The 20960-nt window shown below is 42.3% G+C and overlaps 1 protein-coding gene across 4 annotated transcripts in view; it reads right to left on the reverse strand.

The window, feature by feature from the left end:
- FAM114A1 (family with sequence similarity 114 member A1) overlaps positions 1–20960 on the reverse strand; it is a 52059-nt gene that overhangs the window by 25331 nt on the left and 5768 nt on the right. Inside the window, exons 1-5 of one of the 4 annotated variants that reach the window (XM_073608824.1) lie at positions 11425–11561; positions 6404–6684; positions 5443–5530; positions 4157–4243; positions 2049–2146 (exon numbers count right to left, since the gene is read on the reverse strand). In XM_073608824.1, coding sequence (XP_073464925.1) covers positions 2049–2146; positions 4157–4243; positions 5443–5530; positions 6404–6679 — 549 coding nt within the window. In that variant the 5' untranslated portion in view covers positions 6680–6684; positions 11425–11561. Of the gene's footprint in view, positions 1–2048; positions 2147–4156; positions 4244–5442; positions 5531–6403; positions 6685–10227; positions 10439–11424; positions 11671–20960 lie in introns of those variants that run through there. The other 3 variants (XM_073608841.1, XM_073608850.1, XM_073608833.1) reach the window with 3 other exon arrangements.

The raw sequence follows: 20960 nt of genomic DNA on the forward strand, positions 1-20960 counted from the left end.
ATTATGGTGGAAAATAAGTATTTAGTCACCTACAAACAAGCAAGATTTCTGGCTCTCACAGACCTGTATCTTCTTCTTTAAGAGGCTCCTCTGTCCTCCACTCATTACCTGTATTAATGGCACCTGTTTGAACTTGTTATCAGTATAAAAGACAACTGTCCACAACCTCAAACAGTCACACTCCAAACTCCACTATGGTGAAGACCAAAGAGCTGTCGAAGGACACCAGAAACAAAAAATTGTAGACCTGCACCAGGATGGGAAGACTGAATCTGCAATAGGCAAGCAGCTTGGTGTGAAGAAATCAACTGTGGGAGCAATGATTAGAAAATGGAAGACGTACAAGACCACTGATAATCTCCCTCGATCTGGGGCTCCACAGAAGATCTCACCCCGTGGAGTCAAAATGATCACAAGAACAGCGAGCAAAAATCCCAGAACCACACGGGGGGAACTAGTGAATGACCTGCAGAGAGCTCGGACCAACGTAACAAAGGCTACCATCAGTAACACACTACGCCGCCATGGACTCAGATCCTGCAGTAACAGACGTGTCCCCCTGCTTAAGCCAGTACATGTCCGGGCCCGTCTGAGGTTTACTAGAGAGCATTTGGATGATCCAGAAGAGGATTGGGAGTATGTCATATGGTCAGATGAAACCAAAGTGGAACTGTTTGGTAGAAACACAACTTGTTGTGTTTGGAGGAGAGAGAATGCTGAGTTGCAACCAAAGAACACCATACCTACTGTGAAGCATGGGGGTGGCAACATCATGCTTTGGGGCTGTTTCTCTGCAAAGGGAACAGGAGGACTGATCAGTGTACATGAAAGAATGAACGGGGCCATGTATCGTGAGATTTTGAGTGCAAACCTCCTCCCATCAGCAAAGGCATTGAAGATGAAAACGCGGTTGGGTCTTTCAGCATGGCAATGATCCCAAACACACCACCCGGGCAACGAAGGAGTGGCTTCGTAAGAAGCATTTCAAGGTCCTGGAGTGGCCTAGCAAGTCTCCAGATCTCAATCCCATAGAAAACCTTTAGAGGGAGTTGAAAGTCTGTGTTGCCCAGCGACAGCCCCAAAACATCACTGCTCTAGAGGAGATCTGCATGGAGGAATGGACCAACATACCAGCAACAGTGTGTGACAACCTTGTGAAGACTTAGAGAAAACGTTTGACCTCTGTCATTGCCAACAAAGGATATATAACAAAGTATTGAGATGAACTTTTGATATTGACAAAATACTTATTTTCCACCATAATTTGCAAATAAATTCTTTCAAAAATCAGACAATGTGATTGTCTGGATTTGTTTCCACATTTTGTCTCTCATAGTTGAGGTATACCTATGATGACAATTACAGGCCTCTCTCATCTTTTTAAGTGGGAGAACTTGCACAATTGGTGGCTGACTAAATACTTTTTTGCCCCACTGTAAGTATTAGGCTTAGGGGCTGTGGGTTTAAGCCTTATGCCCCGTACACACAGTCGGACTTTGTTCGGACATTCCGACAACAAAATCCTAGGATTTTTTCCAACAGATGTTGGCTCAAACTTGTCTTGCATACACACGGTCACACAAAGTTGTTGGAAAATCCGATCGTTCTAAAATCGGTGACGTAATACACGTATGTTGGGACTATAAACGGGGCAGTGGCCAATAGCTTTCATCTCTTTATTTATTCTGAGCATGCGTGGCACTTTGTCCGTCGGATTTGTGTACACACGATCGGAATTTCCGACAACGGATTTTGTTGTCGGAAAATTTTATATCCTGCTCTCAAACTTTGTGTGTCGGAAAATCTGATGGAAAATGTGTGATGGAGCCTACACACGGTCGGAATTTCCGAAAACAAGGTCCTATCACACATTTTCCGTCGGAAAATCCGACCGTGTGTACGGGGCATATCAGTTAAGGTTAGGCTTTCTGAGATTATGCCTTAAATGATTTGATCAAAGTTAAACGGGTTAGAGAGGTTAAAGACATTATCTAATCTAGAAAATAAAGACTTCAATACATCATAAAAGCAAGGCTAGAATTACTCACAGTGTTTTGAACAACATTTGTTATGGTGGAAAATACACCACGAGAACCCGCTGAAGGTGATGAGGGCTCTGCTGGGCAATCTCCTTTTTCTGGCAACACTTTAAAACAATAATAGAAAAAGTCAATGTGTATCCCCTTGTTACAAAAGTTAAAAACAAAATAAAAGTGCCATAAAATGTTAAAAAAAAAAACAAAAAAAAACCTGTACTGAGAATAATGGAGTCAGCCATTGCTAACCTTCTTTCAAGTAGAGGAGAGTCTCACACAGACATGCGATATGTTTGCATTTTTATGTACCTCCGAAACCGGCTGTCTGAACACCAAAACAGTATTTTTATACAGAAATTGCTTTTTTTACCCTAAACCGCAGTGGAATTATGTTTTGGTTGCACTTTACATATGAAGACTGCTTCTTGAATTTTATTTTTTAAACTTCTGTCCCGCTTTTGTGCTAAAAAAAACTTAAACAAAACCACAAATACAGACTATATCAGCGATGGTGAACCTTGGCACACCAGATGTTTTGGAACTACATTTCCCATGATGCTCATGCACTTTGCAATGGTAGTTGAACATCATGGAAAATGTAGTTCCAAAACATCTGGGGTGCCAAGGTTCGCCATCACTGGACTATATCCTCCAGTGAACCTAGGTATTATTAAATAGACAGCAATACTCCCCACCCAACTTGCTCTTAGGTGTCCTTATCTTCTAAGAAAACCTGTCATGACAAGATTATGTGGGCTACCATTCCTGGCCTCTCCTTTTAAGAATGGTAGCTCTCGTGACTGCCATGCTGATGCTTTGGCTTTTATGCTTTGAGTCACTGATCCAGAAAAGGTATTGAGACATTTATGTCACTTATTTACAGGAAGCTTCTTCCAATTTTGTAGCTCATACGTACTGAATTACACAATTAAAAAAAGGTCCACAATTAAAAGGTCAACAGTTAAACAAATTACACAATTAAAAGGGTCCAGCGCAGAGGGTGAAGTTTATTACGCAGAGGAGGTGGAGGTAGACACATTAAAATGTAAAAAATAAAATGCCCCCTACTCTGTGCGTTGTACCATCAACCACCACTTCACACTGCAAACCAGTGGGAAATTTTGCATGGTTTGCTGTGTAAAGTGGGGGTTATTGTATATTTATACACTACAACTTTTATATGTGAAAGCATTTTGGAGAAAATACCAGTCATAAAAAGAATGCTTCTTGCACCTTATTGTATGTAGCGAGGATATATTTTCTACTGTAGTCATGGCCACCATTAGACATAGAGGGGCCCCTTATAGTCTGCCTGACAGGACCACCCTATACAGCATGCCTGATGGGGCTACTCCTTCACCCTACACAGAGAAGGAAGGGATTTTAAATACCTTATCGTGCATGCTTAGTAATCCAGACAGCTGTAGCTACAGCAATTAAATAACCCCCCCCCCCCCCAGGGCCTCATCAGTTTAGAAGCAGGGACCAGGGATAGAGAGCAGACTATTTACTCATTTTCTGGATCAGGCGGAATATTCCTCTGTTCCTGAAAATGTAATAAAATAATGAAATGAATATAGGATAGGCCAGAACCTTATTTTAATTGTTGGGAGCCACAGACTGGAAGATTACTCTGCTTGCTCATGCATATAAGTAAACAGTCCCCTACCTGTCCCCAGCCCCTGCTGCGGAATTTAGGAGGCCCTGAGAACTTTTATTTATTCTCCTTGGGAGCCATCGCCTATTGGATTACTGTGCATGCATCCAAAGATATGTTATGAGTTTCTTGTCTGCTCCCTGCTGAACAGAAGGGGCCCGGGCCCAGTACAAGAGGGCTGGCTCTACCCCCTATCAGTGTCCCTGGAGGTAATATGGATTATGTACTGCACATTGCACTAGCACACTGTGTGAAGGGAAATACAACATTTTACAGTTGTCTCCAGAACAAGAGGTGAAGGAATATCTTCCTGAACTGTCTGAGAGGGAATTTCCCCTCACTTTAGGGAGATTTCCACTAACTTCCTGTTGTATCTTTGAGACAGGAAGTGAAGGGAGCATTGCACATTTTATATCATGAATGTATGTTCCTGCTAGTCATCAGACATGACATAAATTCTCACCTTGTTCTCCAGTATCAGACTCAGACTCTGAGTTTCTCATTCGCAAAGTGACTCCGGCTTTTTCCTTGACTGCAGATAGGCTATGACCTGTTTAGAAAAAGTGCCCATTTTATTTTTATATATTCATACATTTAATATCTCACCCTACTAGACAGTACAGAATTTGACTCATGGAAGGATAGACCAATTGCTTTTTTTTTTTTTTTTTGGTGAAGAGCTATAACCTCTGGTGAGTCTTTATTGCCTTATGTGTCCTTGTTGTGTAGATTTCCCCCTACTGTCTGTTCTGGTGACTGCTTGTCACATCTTGACATACAGGACAGGAAATGAGGGGAAACGTTTTCTAATGAGGACACAGACAATAAAAACAGAGATTCAAACCTCCCACAGTATAACAACTGTGTTTTTATTGCAGTTTGTACCTTTTGAAGAGTTTTCTCTCACTTCCTGCCTGAATGCCATCAAATTTTGCTCAGGTAAAACTGTTTTCCTTCATTTACAAGTCAATAGGAATGAGGAAGCAGCTTTGGGGGACAAATGCAGGACATAAAGAAATCAAAAGAGTTCAGGAGCACCTGTGAGGAAACTTAGAAGGGTCTCAAAATGAACTTGAATGCAAGATAAAGGAACTTGAAAGCATGCTGCATTTGCCCATTAACAAATGACCTATAGCCAGCATTTGTGCCCCCAATACAGAGTAAGGCCCCATTCACACTTGTACAACTCCAAAGTTGTGATGACTTTGGAGTGCAACTTTGATGCAACTTTGGATGGGTGCAATTTGGATACGACTTTGGCTTTGACCAGAGAAAATGCACAACTGTTGCACACAGGTTGCATTGTATAACATTCAGGTACAACTTTCAACATCTGGGCTTGAACATTGAAGTCTATGGCTCTCAAGTTTCATGAAAGTCAGACCAAAGTAGTGCATGAACTACTTTGAAGTTGCTGCAACTTTAAGTTGTGCATATATGAATGGGTATCATTGGAAAACATGGGGAACGACTTGTCCTGTAACTTTGATGTCCAAACTTGCATGACAAGTCACACAAGTGTGAATGGAGCTTGGTGTTTAGGATACAGTTTTTAAACCTCATGACTTCTCCAGTTCCAAGGTGATACAAGTAGAAAATCAAATTAGATTGTTTACTGAAGTCATGTTTGGGTGTCTATCTGATAATTGTATGATATTGTCTATGAATGTCATGGTTTTGTAACTCAAACTTCTCTAAAACACATGCTAAAGCTTCCTGGAACAGTTATGATACTGAGAATTTCCTTACCTACAGTTGCACTAGCTGATGATAAGAGGGATTTGCCCCATGTCCCCCAGGTAGACCAGCTGCTTCCTTTTGCAGCACCTTCTTCATCCTGAAGAATAAAATAAATAAAATAAAATAAAAATAAAATGCCCATTCACATCTTCATGTTCTGGTACGATTTGTCATGTAATGGGCTGCCAACACACCAAAAAAAGGGGACAAATGGCATTATGTTTGACACAACACAAACACATGGCAGTGAATTCACATTTTACAGGGACTCTTTAGCTCCTCTGTTGTGGAGCAGTGCACTAAGTTGTGTTGTCTTGGCAATGAATTGCAGTCTTATTAAAACAACTGTTTTTTTTCTCAAAAGAGTATTTTATGAAAATACCTCTTAACCATTGTACATAAATTATGAAAAAGAAAAATTTACGTTTATTTAAATTAATTCGAATTTTAATAATTTCAGAGGCAGGCAAAAAAAATAAAATAAAAAGGATCCTTTAAGGATTTTTGCCTTTCTTCCAACTGCAGAGTTTTGAGTCCTGAAAATAAAAAGTGATCCAATCCATTTAAGCTTTTTTTTTTCTTCCCCATTTATATGTTCTGTTTTTGGTTAAATTAATTGACATTTGTCTTGAGAATAGGAATGTGAAGGCAGGGTTATAAGAAATGTAAAGTCCAATAGATCTGGAGCTCACAACATCTTCTGCTGAAAAAATAACATACATTGAAAGCTTGCACATATAGAAAGCAGACCAATGTAATAAAGGTGATTATTCATTTGGGATTTTTAATCCTACCTATAGCAGAAAAAAAAGAAACTTTCCCAGTTACTGAATCAAGCTTTAAATCTATACTGAGAGATACTGTAATCATACAGAAAGTTTGTAATGGTGTTATTGTACATTTCAAAACCAAAGTTCTTTGTATAATTAAAGCTCTTGAAAGTAAGAAAAGAAACAGAAGGATGACATACGGGATGGTCATGCTCTTCCAGGTTGGCTGTGGCCTCAGATGCTGGCTCTAAGCTCACCGACTCACAAAGTTCCTCTGGGCTTTCTTGGGTTTGCCCATCTTGGTGGGCTTTTTCCTGAGAGTCTGGAGCCGACTCAGCCAATAATGTAGACTCTTGGCTCCTCTGTGTGCTTTCTTGGGATGTGGATTTGCTGTCCTCACTCAGTACCAGATCTGTGATCTTTTCTAGAACAGTCTCTGTGTTTTCTTCCTCCATTTTACTTTCCTCGCTCGACATTTTGGCTATGGATAGGAAAGACATCTGATAAAGTAAACCATTAAAAATTCATACAACAGATCATTGAGAGGTCGGTGTAGATGTACAAAAATCTCTGCCACTTTTCTGATCTCTAGGCCTCAGATGATTTTTAGCCATTCTCACTGATGTGACTTGCCAAGGGTTGGGGAATGTTTACAGGCAGTGCGGCTGTCCTCCTACATCTGCAGCCGTAGGTGTGCACCCCAAATCTTAAACACAGAGAAACAGAAGCAGTGGCTAGGGGTGTACACATACCACGGTTGCAGCACTATGTTCCGCAGCCATGGCAGAAATGTATTTTTTCTGACTTATTTTTTTTAGATATTTGTTTATTTAATTATTTACATTTTTTACTGACCTCTTGGGGGCTGTAGTGAAACATCAGGGGTCTAAACAGATTTTTAAAAATCAGATTTTTTAAAAAGCAGAATACATTTAAGACACAGAAAGGGACGAAGAACATAGATTCATCAGCCCCTTTCTTTGCAGCCCCAGCTGCACAGACGAATAAATAGGAAGCACTTACAGACTTTCTATTTATTCACAAACTGAAGGATTGTAAAACACAGTTTACTATGCTTCTGAGATGAATGGACAGAAGCAATTTGTACCGGTCATTCACTGTGTTTATTCAGAAAAGGAAGGGGTTTTCTCCATCCTGAAACATCCCCCTGCATGCCTATAGCAGTTGCCAGTGGAAGAGGAGAGAGGGAAACTGGCAGTGCTGCAGGGAAAAGGGGCACATGGAGGGCCTGGACAGCAGGTCAATGGGCGCGCAGATGCTAGAACTGATCCCTATGCAATGCAGCAGAGGAAGGGAAATATGGAGAAACTGGCACTGCTGCAGGGAGAGGAACAAGAGGATCCATGCCTGCAATAATGCCCAGGCCCCCCTTTTTAACTGATAGGGCCTGGGCCCGGTACAGGAGGGCTGGCTGTGCTACTTTATTAGCAGACCTGGCACACAGGGTGATTAGGGTGTGCCCAGGCACACCGGGCACACCCTGTGCGCACACCTATGTCTGCAGCATTTGTCTGCATCCGAGGTTGGGAAATACATAATGCACCTTGATGAAGAGGCATGGGGTGGAGAAAATAAAGAGATTTTGGTAAAAGTGCACTTTGCCTTTAAAGTTGTGGGAGATAAGCACTGTATTACTTCTCTGGAATGAGCGGGTCATGCCAAAGTTTCTTCTACTTTGCACTTCTTATCAGAAAGTGGGGTTTTTTGGGGGGCTTTGTATGTTTCCATTGTGAATATATCCCCTTACTACCTGTCATATAATACTAATAATTACTAACAATAATATTATTATCATTAAGATATAGGATTTCTATACTGTAGTGGCAAAATCTAAAGGACACTGATGGGTGCCAGACAGAGCAGCACACAAGGGTAAATCTGACAAATAGGAGCATATACACAGCACCTTAAAATCTGAGGTTGTAACCCTTCCCCATTCTATCCTAAGTTCATATGGGTGGCAAAAACAGGCAGTGGATCTCCCCGACTACCCGCCTACCCGCCTACAATGTGACATGGTGATCAGTTAGGTATGTCTATATTGCCGCAGCCACAATTCTTGCCACAACTGAGTGTCAAATGTTGTTTAATGTAAAATCACCACTGGCAAGAAAAAAAAAAAAAAAAAAAAAAAAAAAAACACACACTGGCATTAGGGAGACAACTGTAAACTGTCCCCAAATCGCCTCTGATAGGGCATGGATCATTTTTCACAAGAGCTGTACAACACATCACCTGTGTGAATTTACCAAACTCCACATTATCTAACACAAAAATGGATGTGTATATAAACGTGGTACGGGCATAATTGAAACAATGAGCAACAAAGAAACAGATACTTCCTGAACTGAATACCTCTTACATCTTCTAAAGCACATAATTGCCACCATTTTTTTAGATGTATCTTTAACACATACAGTATGCACCAAATACTGTCATAGACACTTGTATAACTGTCTACTGTATGGCCGAGCCGTTCCCAACTAGGGATCCTCCTGAGACTTCCTTTAGCTGTGGCCGATTGACCTCCCATGTTGATGGTGCCTGCATTAGTCTGAGGTCAGCCCCAATTGGCCAAGACAGCTGTATGAACAGAATGATCTTTTTTAGTTGTCTGTAAGGGGGGCATTCTTGCCACTGACCACCAATGTTTTTTTTTTTTTTTTTTTTTTTTTGCAAGGGTTCCTCAGAACCTGGAAACTATGTTAAATGTTCCTCTGGGGTAAAAATGCTGTTATACCAGTATATCAGGTCAATAGAAAACGAAAAAAATGTAGGATTATAATAAACAATAAAACTGCTTTGTGACACGGAGACAGATAGGAAAGGCAGACACCTACTAATATAGCTGCAAACACTTTATTGTCATTAACAGTATATCTACAGAGGTCTATTCTAGAGGACGGTCATCCATTAAATGACATTTTACACAAGTAGGACTAAATTAGATTATATATCTCACACAACTAATATACAAAAATACTATACAGATATTTTAGTTTCCTTACAACATTGATAAATGTAGTTTTAGCATTTAAAATCAGAATTTTTAAAGCCATAATTATAAATATTAACTCTGCGGCACAAATCTCCATACTCAGGGCTCCTTCTAAAGTTAAAAATGATCAATAATTACTCAGAATTTGAAAAGTACAGCAATAGGAAGAATGAAAGTTATCAAAGTAACTGTCTTTTCCCCAGGGCTTTTTTTCCTCTGAGAATAGGTGCAGGAACTCCCCCCGTCTGAGTCACCCCTTGTCTCTGCCCCCTACCCACCTCTGACCACCGTCCCTTGATTCCAACCCCTACCCACCTACCAGTACTGCCCCTTTTAGAGAATACAGAACCAAGTATCATTTTGTGGTGCTAAATCATTTGTATGGAACATGTTAATGATAAAAAGAAAAGCAGTAAAAATAGATCCCCTGCAGCCAGCAACAATAGAACCCCAGCAATAGATCCCCACACAACAATAGACTCCCCCAGCAACAATGGACTCCACCCCAACAACAATAGATTCCCTGCAGCAACAGTCAACCACCCACAACAAAACATCACACCAAGTAACAAAATATCCACCCAAGCAATATTAGACCCCCCAGCAGCAACAACAGATCAGCCAGCATCAATAGATTCTCCAGCAGCCAGTAAAAATAGACCTTCTCCCTTAACAGTAGATCCCTTCCAGCAACAATAGACCCCCAGCAACAATAGATTCCCCATCAGTAACAATAGACCCTCACACAAAATCAGATCCCCACCAGTGACAATAGATCCCCCAGCAGCCAATATCAATAGACCTTCCAGCACACCCCACACCCCATGCTATTACATACATTCAGTGCTGGAGGTGCCGGAACTGCGTCCCCCCGCGTTCCTGCTGAAAAAAAGCCCTGCTCTTCCTGGTCATTGTTAATTGTCATATTAACTGTTGCTGGCTGATCTTACTACTTACAAATTACTTTTCTTAATGAATATTATGGTGTAGTTTAGCCATACTTACATTTTCATCTCCCGGCAGCCAGATGTGTATTGGATGCCACGCTGCAGGCTCCGGGATTAACCCTCCATATGCTGTATAGGATTACCTTTACAAACTAACTTCCAATGAAAACTTCCACAACTGACATGTTCTATTCACTAAATGTACAAAGTCAGATTCTTAGGAGGAAGAAGAGTTCTAATTCTCAATAGCACTATCACTGAAGTGCTCAGATCTACCCAGACAAGAAGGGGTTAAGGTACTCCGCCCACAATATGCACATCACTTCTAAAAAAAACGGATCCCAAACTCTGGACTGGCCTCTGACTCGGATGCAGATTAGGGATACAAGGGTAACAGACTTGAATAACTTGTAGCTGGAGGGGGGGACTAAAAGCTCAGTAAGAAGATATATAAATATATGTATATACACATCATAGGGTATACCAACACTAATTTTTACATTGGCTGCCAATCTTACATTTCATGCAATTGATTATTTGGATAATTCTGAATATAATAACAATTATGTAGTTGTTGGTGTTAGGCAAGCGATTAAATAAAAGCAAAGCAGTCCTGGTAGAGTCCTCTATGGATACAGATTATTATGTTCCCAACTCCTGTCCTCAGGACCCACTAACAGGCCAGATTTTAAGTATTACCTTGCGGAGACGCAGACTAGAATACTGCAATCACTGAGCAGCAAATGATATCACCTGTGATGTATTTCAGTTATCTTGCAAACCTGGCCTGTTAGTGGGCCCTGAGGACAGGAGTAGAGAACCACTGCTCTAGTGCTTTGCAGTGGGCTGTCATATCACACATGTCAGCTGTACAGCTGTGCTGGGCAGAGATTTCTGAGCCTGCAGCGCCTCACCCAGGTAGCTTTGTGAACAGCACCCAAGCCTTACAGTTAAATGACTTGTTGAATATTTCAGTATAGAACCCACAAAGTACTGCCATGAAAAGCCTCCCTCCTGTATTGTACATGCCATGCTATTATAGAACTAGATCTGATTGTATATGATAGTTACATTGAGTCCTGTGATTTGGAAGCCAGCTGTCAGCTGGTGATGTGATCCTCCATGGAGATACATTGTATGCAGTATGTGTGCACAGTGCTGCTGATGCAGGGTGCAGGGTGTGGATGAGCTCAGGCTGGGATCAGGACTTTCCTACATAGATGTGAGTGTAAATAAATAGAGGAAACGTTCTTACCTTAGAGCACAGCTCCCTCCTTCCACTGATCAGCCTGGAGCCTCCTCCTCCTCCTCCTCTTCCTCCCTGCCACGTACACTGGAGGCTGGATACACACACATCCCATTCAGGACAATGTGCAGCCCATTGTATGGAGGCCAGACACACAGCACTGTGTTCTACACCCACTCCTTGTATGATCACTGGAGGAGGACTTCTACAAGAAGGGGACCACGAAATATCATCCTTCATTAAAGGGACAGGTCATGCAAAAGTGCTCTTCAGTTATATCTGAGTCATGGCTTTATATCGCTTTAGGGCTCATGCACATTGGTGTCAACAAATGCTGCACTCAGATCCATATAAGCGGATTGTACTTTATTTTCTGGATCTGAGCACAGCGGTATTAAGTTATGGATCCATCCCCACAGCTGCATTGTGCTCATTAATCCGCTGCGATCAGCCGTGTAAAGCCAAAGTAGAAAATTGTGAACACGTATACAGGCATAATTAACCACTTGCTTACTGGGCACTTAAACCCCCCTCCTGCCCAGACCAATTTTCAGCTTTCAGCGCTCTCACACTTTGAATGACAATTACTCAGTCATGCAACACTGTACCCAAATGATTTTTTTTTGTTCTTTTTTTTCATACAAATAGAGCTTTCATTTGGTGGTATTTGATTTGATATTTTTTGCGCTAAAAAATAAAAAAGACCGAACATTTGGAAAAAAAAAAAAAACACATTTTCTTAGTTTCTGTGATAAAATTTTGCAAATTAGTCATTTTTCTTCATAAATGTTGGCCACAATTTATACTGCCACATATCTTTGGTAAAACTAACCTATATTAGTGGATAATGGTCTGTTTGAAAGTTAGTCTACAAGCTATGGTGAAAATCATAAAAAATTGATCACATCTGATATACTGGCGGCCTATAGCCCCATACACACTTAGCCTTTCTGCAGATTTTTGTCTTCAGATTTACCAAAACCATATAATATGAGGTCAAACCTTAAGAGTTTCAACTTGTATGCAATCAGGCAGGCCCTTGCACTAAATCTGCAGAAAATCTAATAGTGTGTATGGGGTCAAACTCATTTCTGGAGACCCTAACAAGCCAGGAATGTACAAATGCCCCCCGAATGACCCCTTTTTGGAAAGTAGACATTCCAAGGTATTTAGTAAGAGGCATGGTGAGTTATTTGAATTTGTCATTGTAATAGCTTATTTCTCTCACATGGATTGTGCATACCACAAATGACACCCCAAAATACATTTTGCTACTCCTCCTGAGTATTATGATACCACATGTGTGGGACTTTTTCACTGCCTGGCCACGTACAAAGGCCCAACATGCAGGGAGCACCATCATGTGTTCAAGGAGCATAAATTACACATCTAACTTGTTGACTACCTATTACACTTTTGAAGGCCCTAGAGCACCAGGACAATGGAAACACCCACAAAATGACCCGATTTTGGAAAGCTAACACCCCAATGTATAATCTATGAGGCATAATGAGTCTTTTGAACGGTTCATTTTTTTCCAGAAGTTTAGGGAAAATGTGGGAAAAAAAATGAAAACGCATTTTTTTACACAAAGTTGTCCGTTTATAAGATATTTCCAACACATAGCATTTACATAGCAAAAATGACACCTCAAAATACATTCTACTACTCCTCCTGAGTATAATGATACCACATGTGTGAGACTTTTACACAGCCTGGCCACATACAGAGGCCCAACATTGAAGTAGCACCTTCAGGCATTTTTGGAGCATAAAATACACATCTCATTTCTCAACCACCTATTACACTTTTGAAGGCCCTGGAGCACCAGGACAATGTAAACGCCCACAGCCTGGCCACATACAGAGATCCAACATGCAAGGAACACATAGCATGCACATACCAAGAATTACTTCCCAAAATACATTATGCCGAGAACAGGGTAAACAAAAGATTACCTGTGGTTTTAGCAGCACAGTTGTCCACAGGAGGATAGCACTGGTCAAGGCAGAAGGCAGGGACTTGGTCAGCAACGGTAAACACAATTGTCCAGGCAGCAGACAGGGATACTGTCCATATACAGTCCAGAGTCAGTGCAGGCAGAGATATTGTCAGCAGTGCCAAAAATATTGGTCCTGGTAGTAGGCAGGAACATGGTCCATGTGCTGTGGTCAGTGCGACAGGCAGAGGCATGATGGCAGTAAGACCTACAGGCAGCAGGCAGAAGTAGGGCCTCGTTCAGGACAGAATGGGGACAGGGGTAGAGGCTTCTCCCACCTAAATCTCTTTGAAGCCTCCGAGTCTCCAGACCCTAATCTAGGAATGAGAAAACAAAAAAATGTTTTCTTCATCCAGAAAAACTATTGGAGCCCCTCACATATGTGAGACCCCTATGTTGAATCTCACTAGTCCAGTAGCAGGGTACAAGCTCAGTCCAAGAGGCAGGCAAAAAACATGGTCAAACAGTCCAGGGTCAGTTCCAGATCAGGCAGAGGTATGTACAGAATCGTTAGGCAGAAGCATGGTCGAATAACAGTCCAGGGTCAGTTCCAGATCAGGCAGAGGTATGTACAGAATCGGTAGGCAGAAGCGTGGTCGAATAACAAGCCAGGGTCAGTTACAGAGGAGCAGTGGCATAAGGTGTGTGAAGGTAAATGGCAGGATCTGAGGATTACGTTTACCATACTAAACTAATAATTTAGTGAAGTATGGTAACGCTGAAAACAGTCGCCTATGCAGAGGCCTGGTTGGGAAGGACAATGGAGACAATAATAAGATGTGTCTCTTCTGACTCTTCCACTGGTACACACCTTGCATTTTTTTTTACGTCTTTGGACTGTTGGTTTGGGAGGGATTTTATCTGGAAAGTGGCGTTCGGCGAGTCGACTAAGAACATCGCATCGGCGTCACGCATCGCTCCCCCACATGACGTCACTGGTTGGCGTTGTTGTGTGGGCGTGCATTTCTCCACCTTTGCGGAATCAGCTGGATGTGGCGGCGTCAGTCATGGGTGGGTTTCCTCCGCCCAGGCTGGGGCCCCACCCCACGCACTGTCGGCTCAGCGTGACGTAGGTGGTGATCGCCAACGCGGGCGGGACGCATAATAGGCGTCCCCTCAGGCGCAATCCTCACTTCCACACACGTGCAGACGCCACAGCTCTGGAAAGTGCATGCCTGTCCTGTGTTGGATCCTTTGCCACCTCAAATCCGGGGAAGGACACCCCCTTTTGGCCCAGTCTCTACCCTACACCACAGCTTGATATATATTGTAAATACCCAGAACTGACACAATGTCCTTTCTGGTTGCACCTAGTCAATCTTATGATGTCATCATACTTTGTTATTTCAGACATCCTATTGCATCCACCCCTGAAGAAGTGTATTCACAGAAACGCGTCGGGCACCATGGATGCAGCCATTCTGCTCTAATAGGATTCCACTTAGATCAACTTTTTACTGCTTTATCACACCAATTTATACCTATCTTTTACATTATGTCGTCATGTGCCTCCCAGTTCATATATGTATTCCCCTCATGACATTTGTAATTGCAATAATTCATTGCTTAGATATCATGTTGACTGTTTTATATACGGTATCTCACAAAAGTGAGTACACCCCTCACATTTTTGTAAATATTTTATTATATCTTTTCATGTGACAACACTGAAGAAATGACACTTTGCTACAATGTAAAGTAGTGAGTGTACAGCTTGTATAACAGTGTATACAGTGGGGCAAAAAAGTATTTAGTCAGCCACCAATTGTGCAAGTTCTCCAACTTAAAAAGATGAGAGAGGCCTGTAATTGTCATAATAGGTATACCTCAACTATGAGAGACAAAATGTGGAAATAAATCCAGACAGACAATCTCATTGTCTGATTTTTGAAAGAATTTATTTGCAAATTATGGTGGAAAATAAGTATTTGGTCACCTACAAACAAGCAAGATTTCTGGCTCTCACAGACCTGTATCTTCTTCTTTAAGAGGCTCCTCTGTCCTCCACTCATTACCTGTATTAATGGCACCAGTTTGAACTTGTTATCAGTATAAAAGACACCTGTCCACAACCTCAAACAGTCACACTCCAAACTCCACTATGGTGAAGACCAAAGAGCTGTCGAAGGACACCAGAAACAAAATTGTAGACCTGCACCAGGCTGGGAAGACTGAATCTGCAATAGGCAAGCAGCTTGGTGTGAAGAAATCAACTGTGGGAGCAATAATTAGAAAATGGAAGACAAACAAGACCACTGATAATCTCCCTCAATCTGGGGCTCCACGTAAGATCTCACCCCGTGGGGTTAAAATGATCACATGAACGGTGAGCAAAAATCCCAGAACCACACGGGGGGACCTAGTGAATGACCTGCAGAGAGCTGGGACCAACGTAACAAAGGCTACCATCAGTAACACAGTACGCCACCAGGGACTCAGATCCTGCAGTGCCAGACGTGACCCCCTGCTTAAGCCAGGACATGTCCGGGCCCGTCTGAGGTTTGCTAGAGAGCATTTGGATGATCCAGAAGAGAATTGGGAGAATGTCATATGGTCAGATGAAACCAAAGTAGAACTGTTTGGTAGAAACACAACTGGTCGTGTTTGGAGGAGAGAGAGAATGCTGAGTTGCAACCAAAAAACACCATACCTACTGTGAAGCATGGGGGTGGCAACATCATGCTTTGGGGCTGTTTCTCTGCAAAGGGAACAGGACGACTGATCCGTGTACATGAAAGAATGAATGGGGCCATGTATTGTGAAATTTTGAGTGCAAACCTCCTCCCATCAGCAAGGGCATTGAAGATGAAACGTGGCTGGGTCTTTCAGCATGACAATGATCCTAAACACACTGACCGGGCAACGAAGGAGTGGCTTCGTAAGAAGCATTTCAAGGTCCTGGAGTAGCCTAGCCAGTCTACAGATCCCAACCCCATAGAAAACATTTGGAGGGAGTTGAAAGTCCGTGTTGCCCAGCGACAGCCCCAAAACATCACTGCTCTAGAGGAGATCTGCATGGAGGAATGGGCCAACATACCAGCAACAGTGTGTGACAACCTTGTGAAGACTTACAGAAAACGTTTGACCTCTGTCATTGCCAACAAAGGATATATAACAAAGTATTGAGATGAACTTTTGATATTGACCAAATACTTATTTTCCACCATAATTTGCAAATAAATTATTTCAAAAATCAGACAATGTGATTGTCTGGATTTATTTCCACATTTTGTCTCTCATAGTTGAGGTATACCTATGATGACAATTACAGGCCTCTCTCATCTTTTTAAGTGGATGAACTTGCACAATTGGTGGCTGACTAAATACTTTTTTGCCCCACTGTATCTGCTGTCCCCTCAAAATAACTCAACACACAGCCATTAATGTCTAAACCACTGGCAACAAAAGTGAGTACACCCCTAAGTGAAACGTCTCAATTGGGCCAAAAGTGTCAATATTTTGTGTGGCCACCACTATTTTCCAGCCCTGCCTTAACCCTCTTTTGCATGGAGTTCACCAGAGCTTCACAGGTTGCCACTGGAGTCCTCTTCCACTCCTCCATGACGACATCACAGAGCTGGTGGATGTTAGAGACCTTGCACTCCTCTACCTTCCATTTGAGGATGTCCCACAGATGCTCAATAGGAATTAGGTCTGGAGACATGCTTGGCCAGTCCATCACCTTTACCCTCAGCTTCTTTAGCAAGGCAGTGGTCGTCTTGGAGGTGTGTTTGGAGTCCTTATCATGTTGGAATAATGTCCCGCGGCCCAGTCTCAGAAGGGAGGGGATCATGCTCTACTTCAGAATGTCACAGTACATGCTGGCATTCATGGTTTCCTTGATGAACTGTAGCTCCCCAGTGCCGGCAGCACTCATGCAGCCCCAGACCATGACACTCCCATAACCATGCTTGACTGTAGGCAAGACACACTTGTCTTTGTACTCCTCACCTGGTTGCCACTACACACGATTGACATCATCTGAACCAAATAAGTTTATCTTGGTCTCATCAGACCAGAGGACATGGTTCCAGTAATCTATTTCCTTAGTCTGCTTGTTTTCAGCTAACTGTTTGTAGGCTTTCTTGTGTATCATCTTTAGAAGAGGCTTCCTTCTGGGATGATAGCCATGCAGACCAATTTGATACAGTGTGTGGCGTATGGTCTGAGCACTGACAGGCTGACCCCCCCCATCCCTTCAACCTCTGCAGCAATGCTGGCAGCATTGACAACGTCTGGATATGACGCTGAGCACATGCACTCAACCTCTTTGGTTGACCATGGCAAGGACTGTTCTGAGTGGAACCTGTCCTGTTAAACCGCTGTATGGTCTTGGCCACCATGCTGCAGCTCAGTTTCAGGGTCTTGGCAATCTTCTTATAGCCTAGGCCATCTTTATGTAGAGCAAAAATATTTTTTTTTCAGATCCACAGAGAGTTCTTTGCCATGAAGTGTCATGTTGAACTTCCAGTGAGCAGTATGAGAGAGCGATAACACCAAATTGAACGCACCTGCTCCCCATTCACACATGAGAACTTGTAACACTAACGAGTCACATGACAGCAGGGAGGAAAAATGGCTAATTAGGCCCAATTTGGACATTTTCACTTAGGGATGTACTCATTTTTGTTGCCAGCGGTTTAGACATTAATGGCTGTGTGTTGAGTTATTTTGAGGGGACAGCAAATGTACACTGTTATACAAGCTGTACACTCACTACTTTACATTGTAGCAAAGTGTCAAGTGCCATTATGTTGGTTATGTCATGTGCGCATGCACATGCAACCTTTTACATGTGATATATATCAGTATTACTTATATGCAATAAACTTGATGATTTTTTATCTCAACCCCAATCTGTCAACTGCTTCATTCAAAGTCCCAATGCCCCTCTTTTTCTCTCTTGCACCTGGGATGGATCCTGTGCTTCACTCAAAGTCCCAAAAATTCCCATTTCTATGCATACCAGGGATGGAGGCAGTTGACAGTAGCAGGCAGTCATCCCCTGCCAGCTTTGTTTGGGGTTGATCTGTGTGTTAATGCACCAGATTGGTCTACACACACACAGTTTTTGCAACATCATGTTGTTCGAACCCAGGGGGCACTGGACACATTCTAGCATTGGTGGCCATGGTTGTCAGCTCCTGGGCCATGGCCTGTTCGAGACCCGGAGCTGCGATGTGCTCCGCGTGTCTTCCCTTTCCCCTCCACTTCGGCCCTATGTGGAGCGGGTTGGTGTGGGGGTTTGGGCGGGTGCTCACATTGCATTGGCGTCATGCATCGCTCCACTACATGACGTCACTGGTTGGCGTTGTGTGGGCGTGCATTTCTCCACCTTTGCTGACTCAGCTGGATGTGGTGGTGTCAGTAATTGGCGGGTTTCCACCGCCCAGGCTGGGGCCCCGCCCCACGCACAGTCGGCTCAGCGTGACGTAGGTGGTGATCGCCAATGCGGGCGGGACGCCTAATAAGCGTCCCCTCAGGCGCAATCCTCACTTCCACACACGTGCAGACGCCACAGCTCTGGAAAGCTCCTGTCCCAAGCACATCAAAGGTAACACTTTGTGATTCAATTACCAAGTCTTCTATTCCTTGTACTCTCATTTCCATCATTACTGGTGTATCTCAATGGATTTATCCATCCATTCCAGATATTCACCCACCACCCTGACCAATTATTGGCTATATCGTGGAAGTGATAGCTTGTGCTCTGGGGACGATGCCGGTGCGTGCCTGTCCTGTGTTGGATCCTTTGACACCTCAGCTCCGGGGAAGGACACACTCTTTTGGCCCAGTCTCTACCCTACACCACAGCTTGGTATATATTGTAAGTACCCAGAACTGACACACTGTTCTTTCTGGTTGCACCTAATCAATCTTCTGATGTCATCATACTTTGTTATTGCAGACATCCTATAGCATCCACCCCTGAAGAAGTGTATTCACAGAAACGCGTCGGGCGCTATGGATGCAGCCATTCTGCTCGAATAGGATTCCACTTAGATCAACTTCTTTATGTATCACACCAATTTATACTTATCTTTTACATTATGTTGTCATGTGCCTCCCAGTTCATATACATGTATGTATTCCCCTCATGACATTTGTAATCGCGATAATTCATTGCTTAGATAACATGTTTACTGTTTTATATACATGCATCTATGTTGGTTATGTCATGTGCACATGCAACCTTTTACATGTGATATATATCATTATTACTTATATGCAATAAACTTGATGATATTTTTTATCTCAACCCCAATCTGATTCAAAGTCTCAATGCCCCTCTTTTTCTCTCTTGCACCTGAGATGGAGGCACAATCCTGTGCTTCACTCAAAGTCCCAAAAGTTCCCATTTATACGGATGTTTTCTGGTGGGCCGTTCAGGAATATAAGGGCAGTGAAAATTTCCTCCTGGTAGCCAAGGAAGGGTTGGGGGTTTTGGGTAGAGTTGCGGTAAATTATATAGGAGTTGTATATGGCCAAAAAAAATAAATTGCTACTTTTTTATACCAATGGTATGTCCGTCTTGTGGCAAGGTAGGGTTCAAGCATTTGGTAGTTGAAGTCGACTCTCCCCATGAACAAATGGTATTCATGGATGCATGTTGGCTTTTGGATGGGGCCATTCCTTCTGGGGATTTCCACAAAGGTATTATTGTGGATCGAAGACAACATTTAGACATCCCTTCTGTCCCTCCACTTCACTGCCAGAATCCCCTTGTTTTGCAGACTTGCCGTCTCTCCTCTTCTCAACCTCATATTGACAAGTCTTTGAGGAAAGCTCTTCCAGTTCTTTCTTACGATGTCACATGCTGGCGTCTTCTTATGGTGAAGGTTGTGGAACAGGGGCAGACTTGTGTAGAAGTTGTCTACCAGTGTTAATTTCGTCGACTAAAATGATTAAAACATTTTAGTCGACTAAATGAATACTATTTTAGTCGACTTAATTACGACTAAAACAATTGAGATGACTAAAATATGACTAAAACTAAAATGGCATTTTAGTCAAAAGACTAAAATGGGACTAAAATTAAAATGGCATTGTAGTCAAAAGACTAAAACTAAATTGAAATTTGACTTCAAAATTAACACTGGCCTGTAGTGCATATTCATACCTCAATACCTTAAATAATAACATATGATTTTTTTCACTCCAGCAGTATATAATGGGTTTGCAAAATTGTAGAGAAATGTTAACTAATGCATTACAATTTATTTACACCCATTCGATTTCAGACGACTAAAATGAGTTTTAGTCGACTAAAATGTACTGGAGATTTTAGTCGACTAAAGGGTAGGACATTTTAGTCGACTAAAATGTAGTGGAGATTTAGTCGACTAAATACGATTAAAACTAAAACAGATGCAGAAGACTAAAATGGGACTAAAACTAAAATGCCATTTTAATCCTAAGACTAAAACTAAATCGAAATTTTCTGCCAAAATGAACACTGTTGCCTACATACAGGTGGTATCCTTTCTCCAGTAGGGAGTATATGAGGTCCCAAACAACTTTCCCGCTTGATCCCAAGTAGTCTGGG

The sequence above is a fragment of the Aquarana catesbeiana genome, linkage group LG01, assembly GCF_042186555.1.
Source record: "Aquarana catesbeiana isolate 2022-GZ linkage group LG01, ASM4218655v1, whole genome shotgun sequence".
Taxonomy (NCBI): domain Eukaryota; kingdom Metazoa; phylum Chordata; class Amphibia; order Anura; family Ranidae; genus Aquarana; species Aquarana catesbeiana.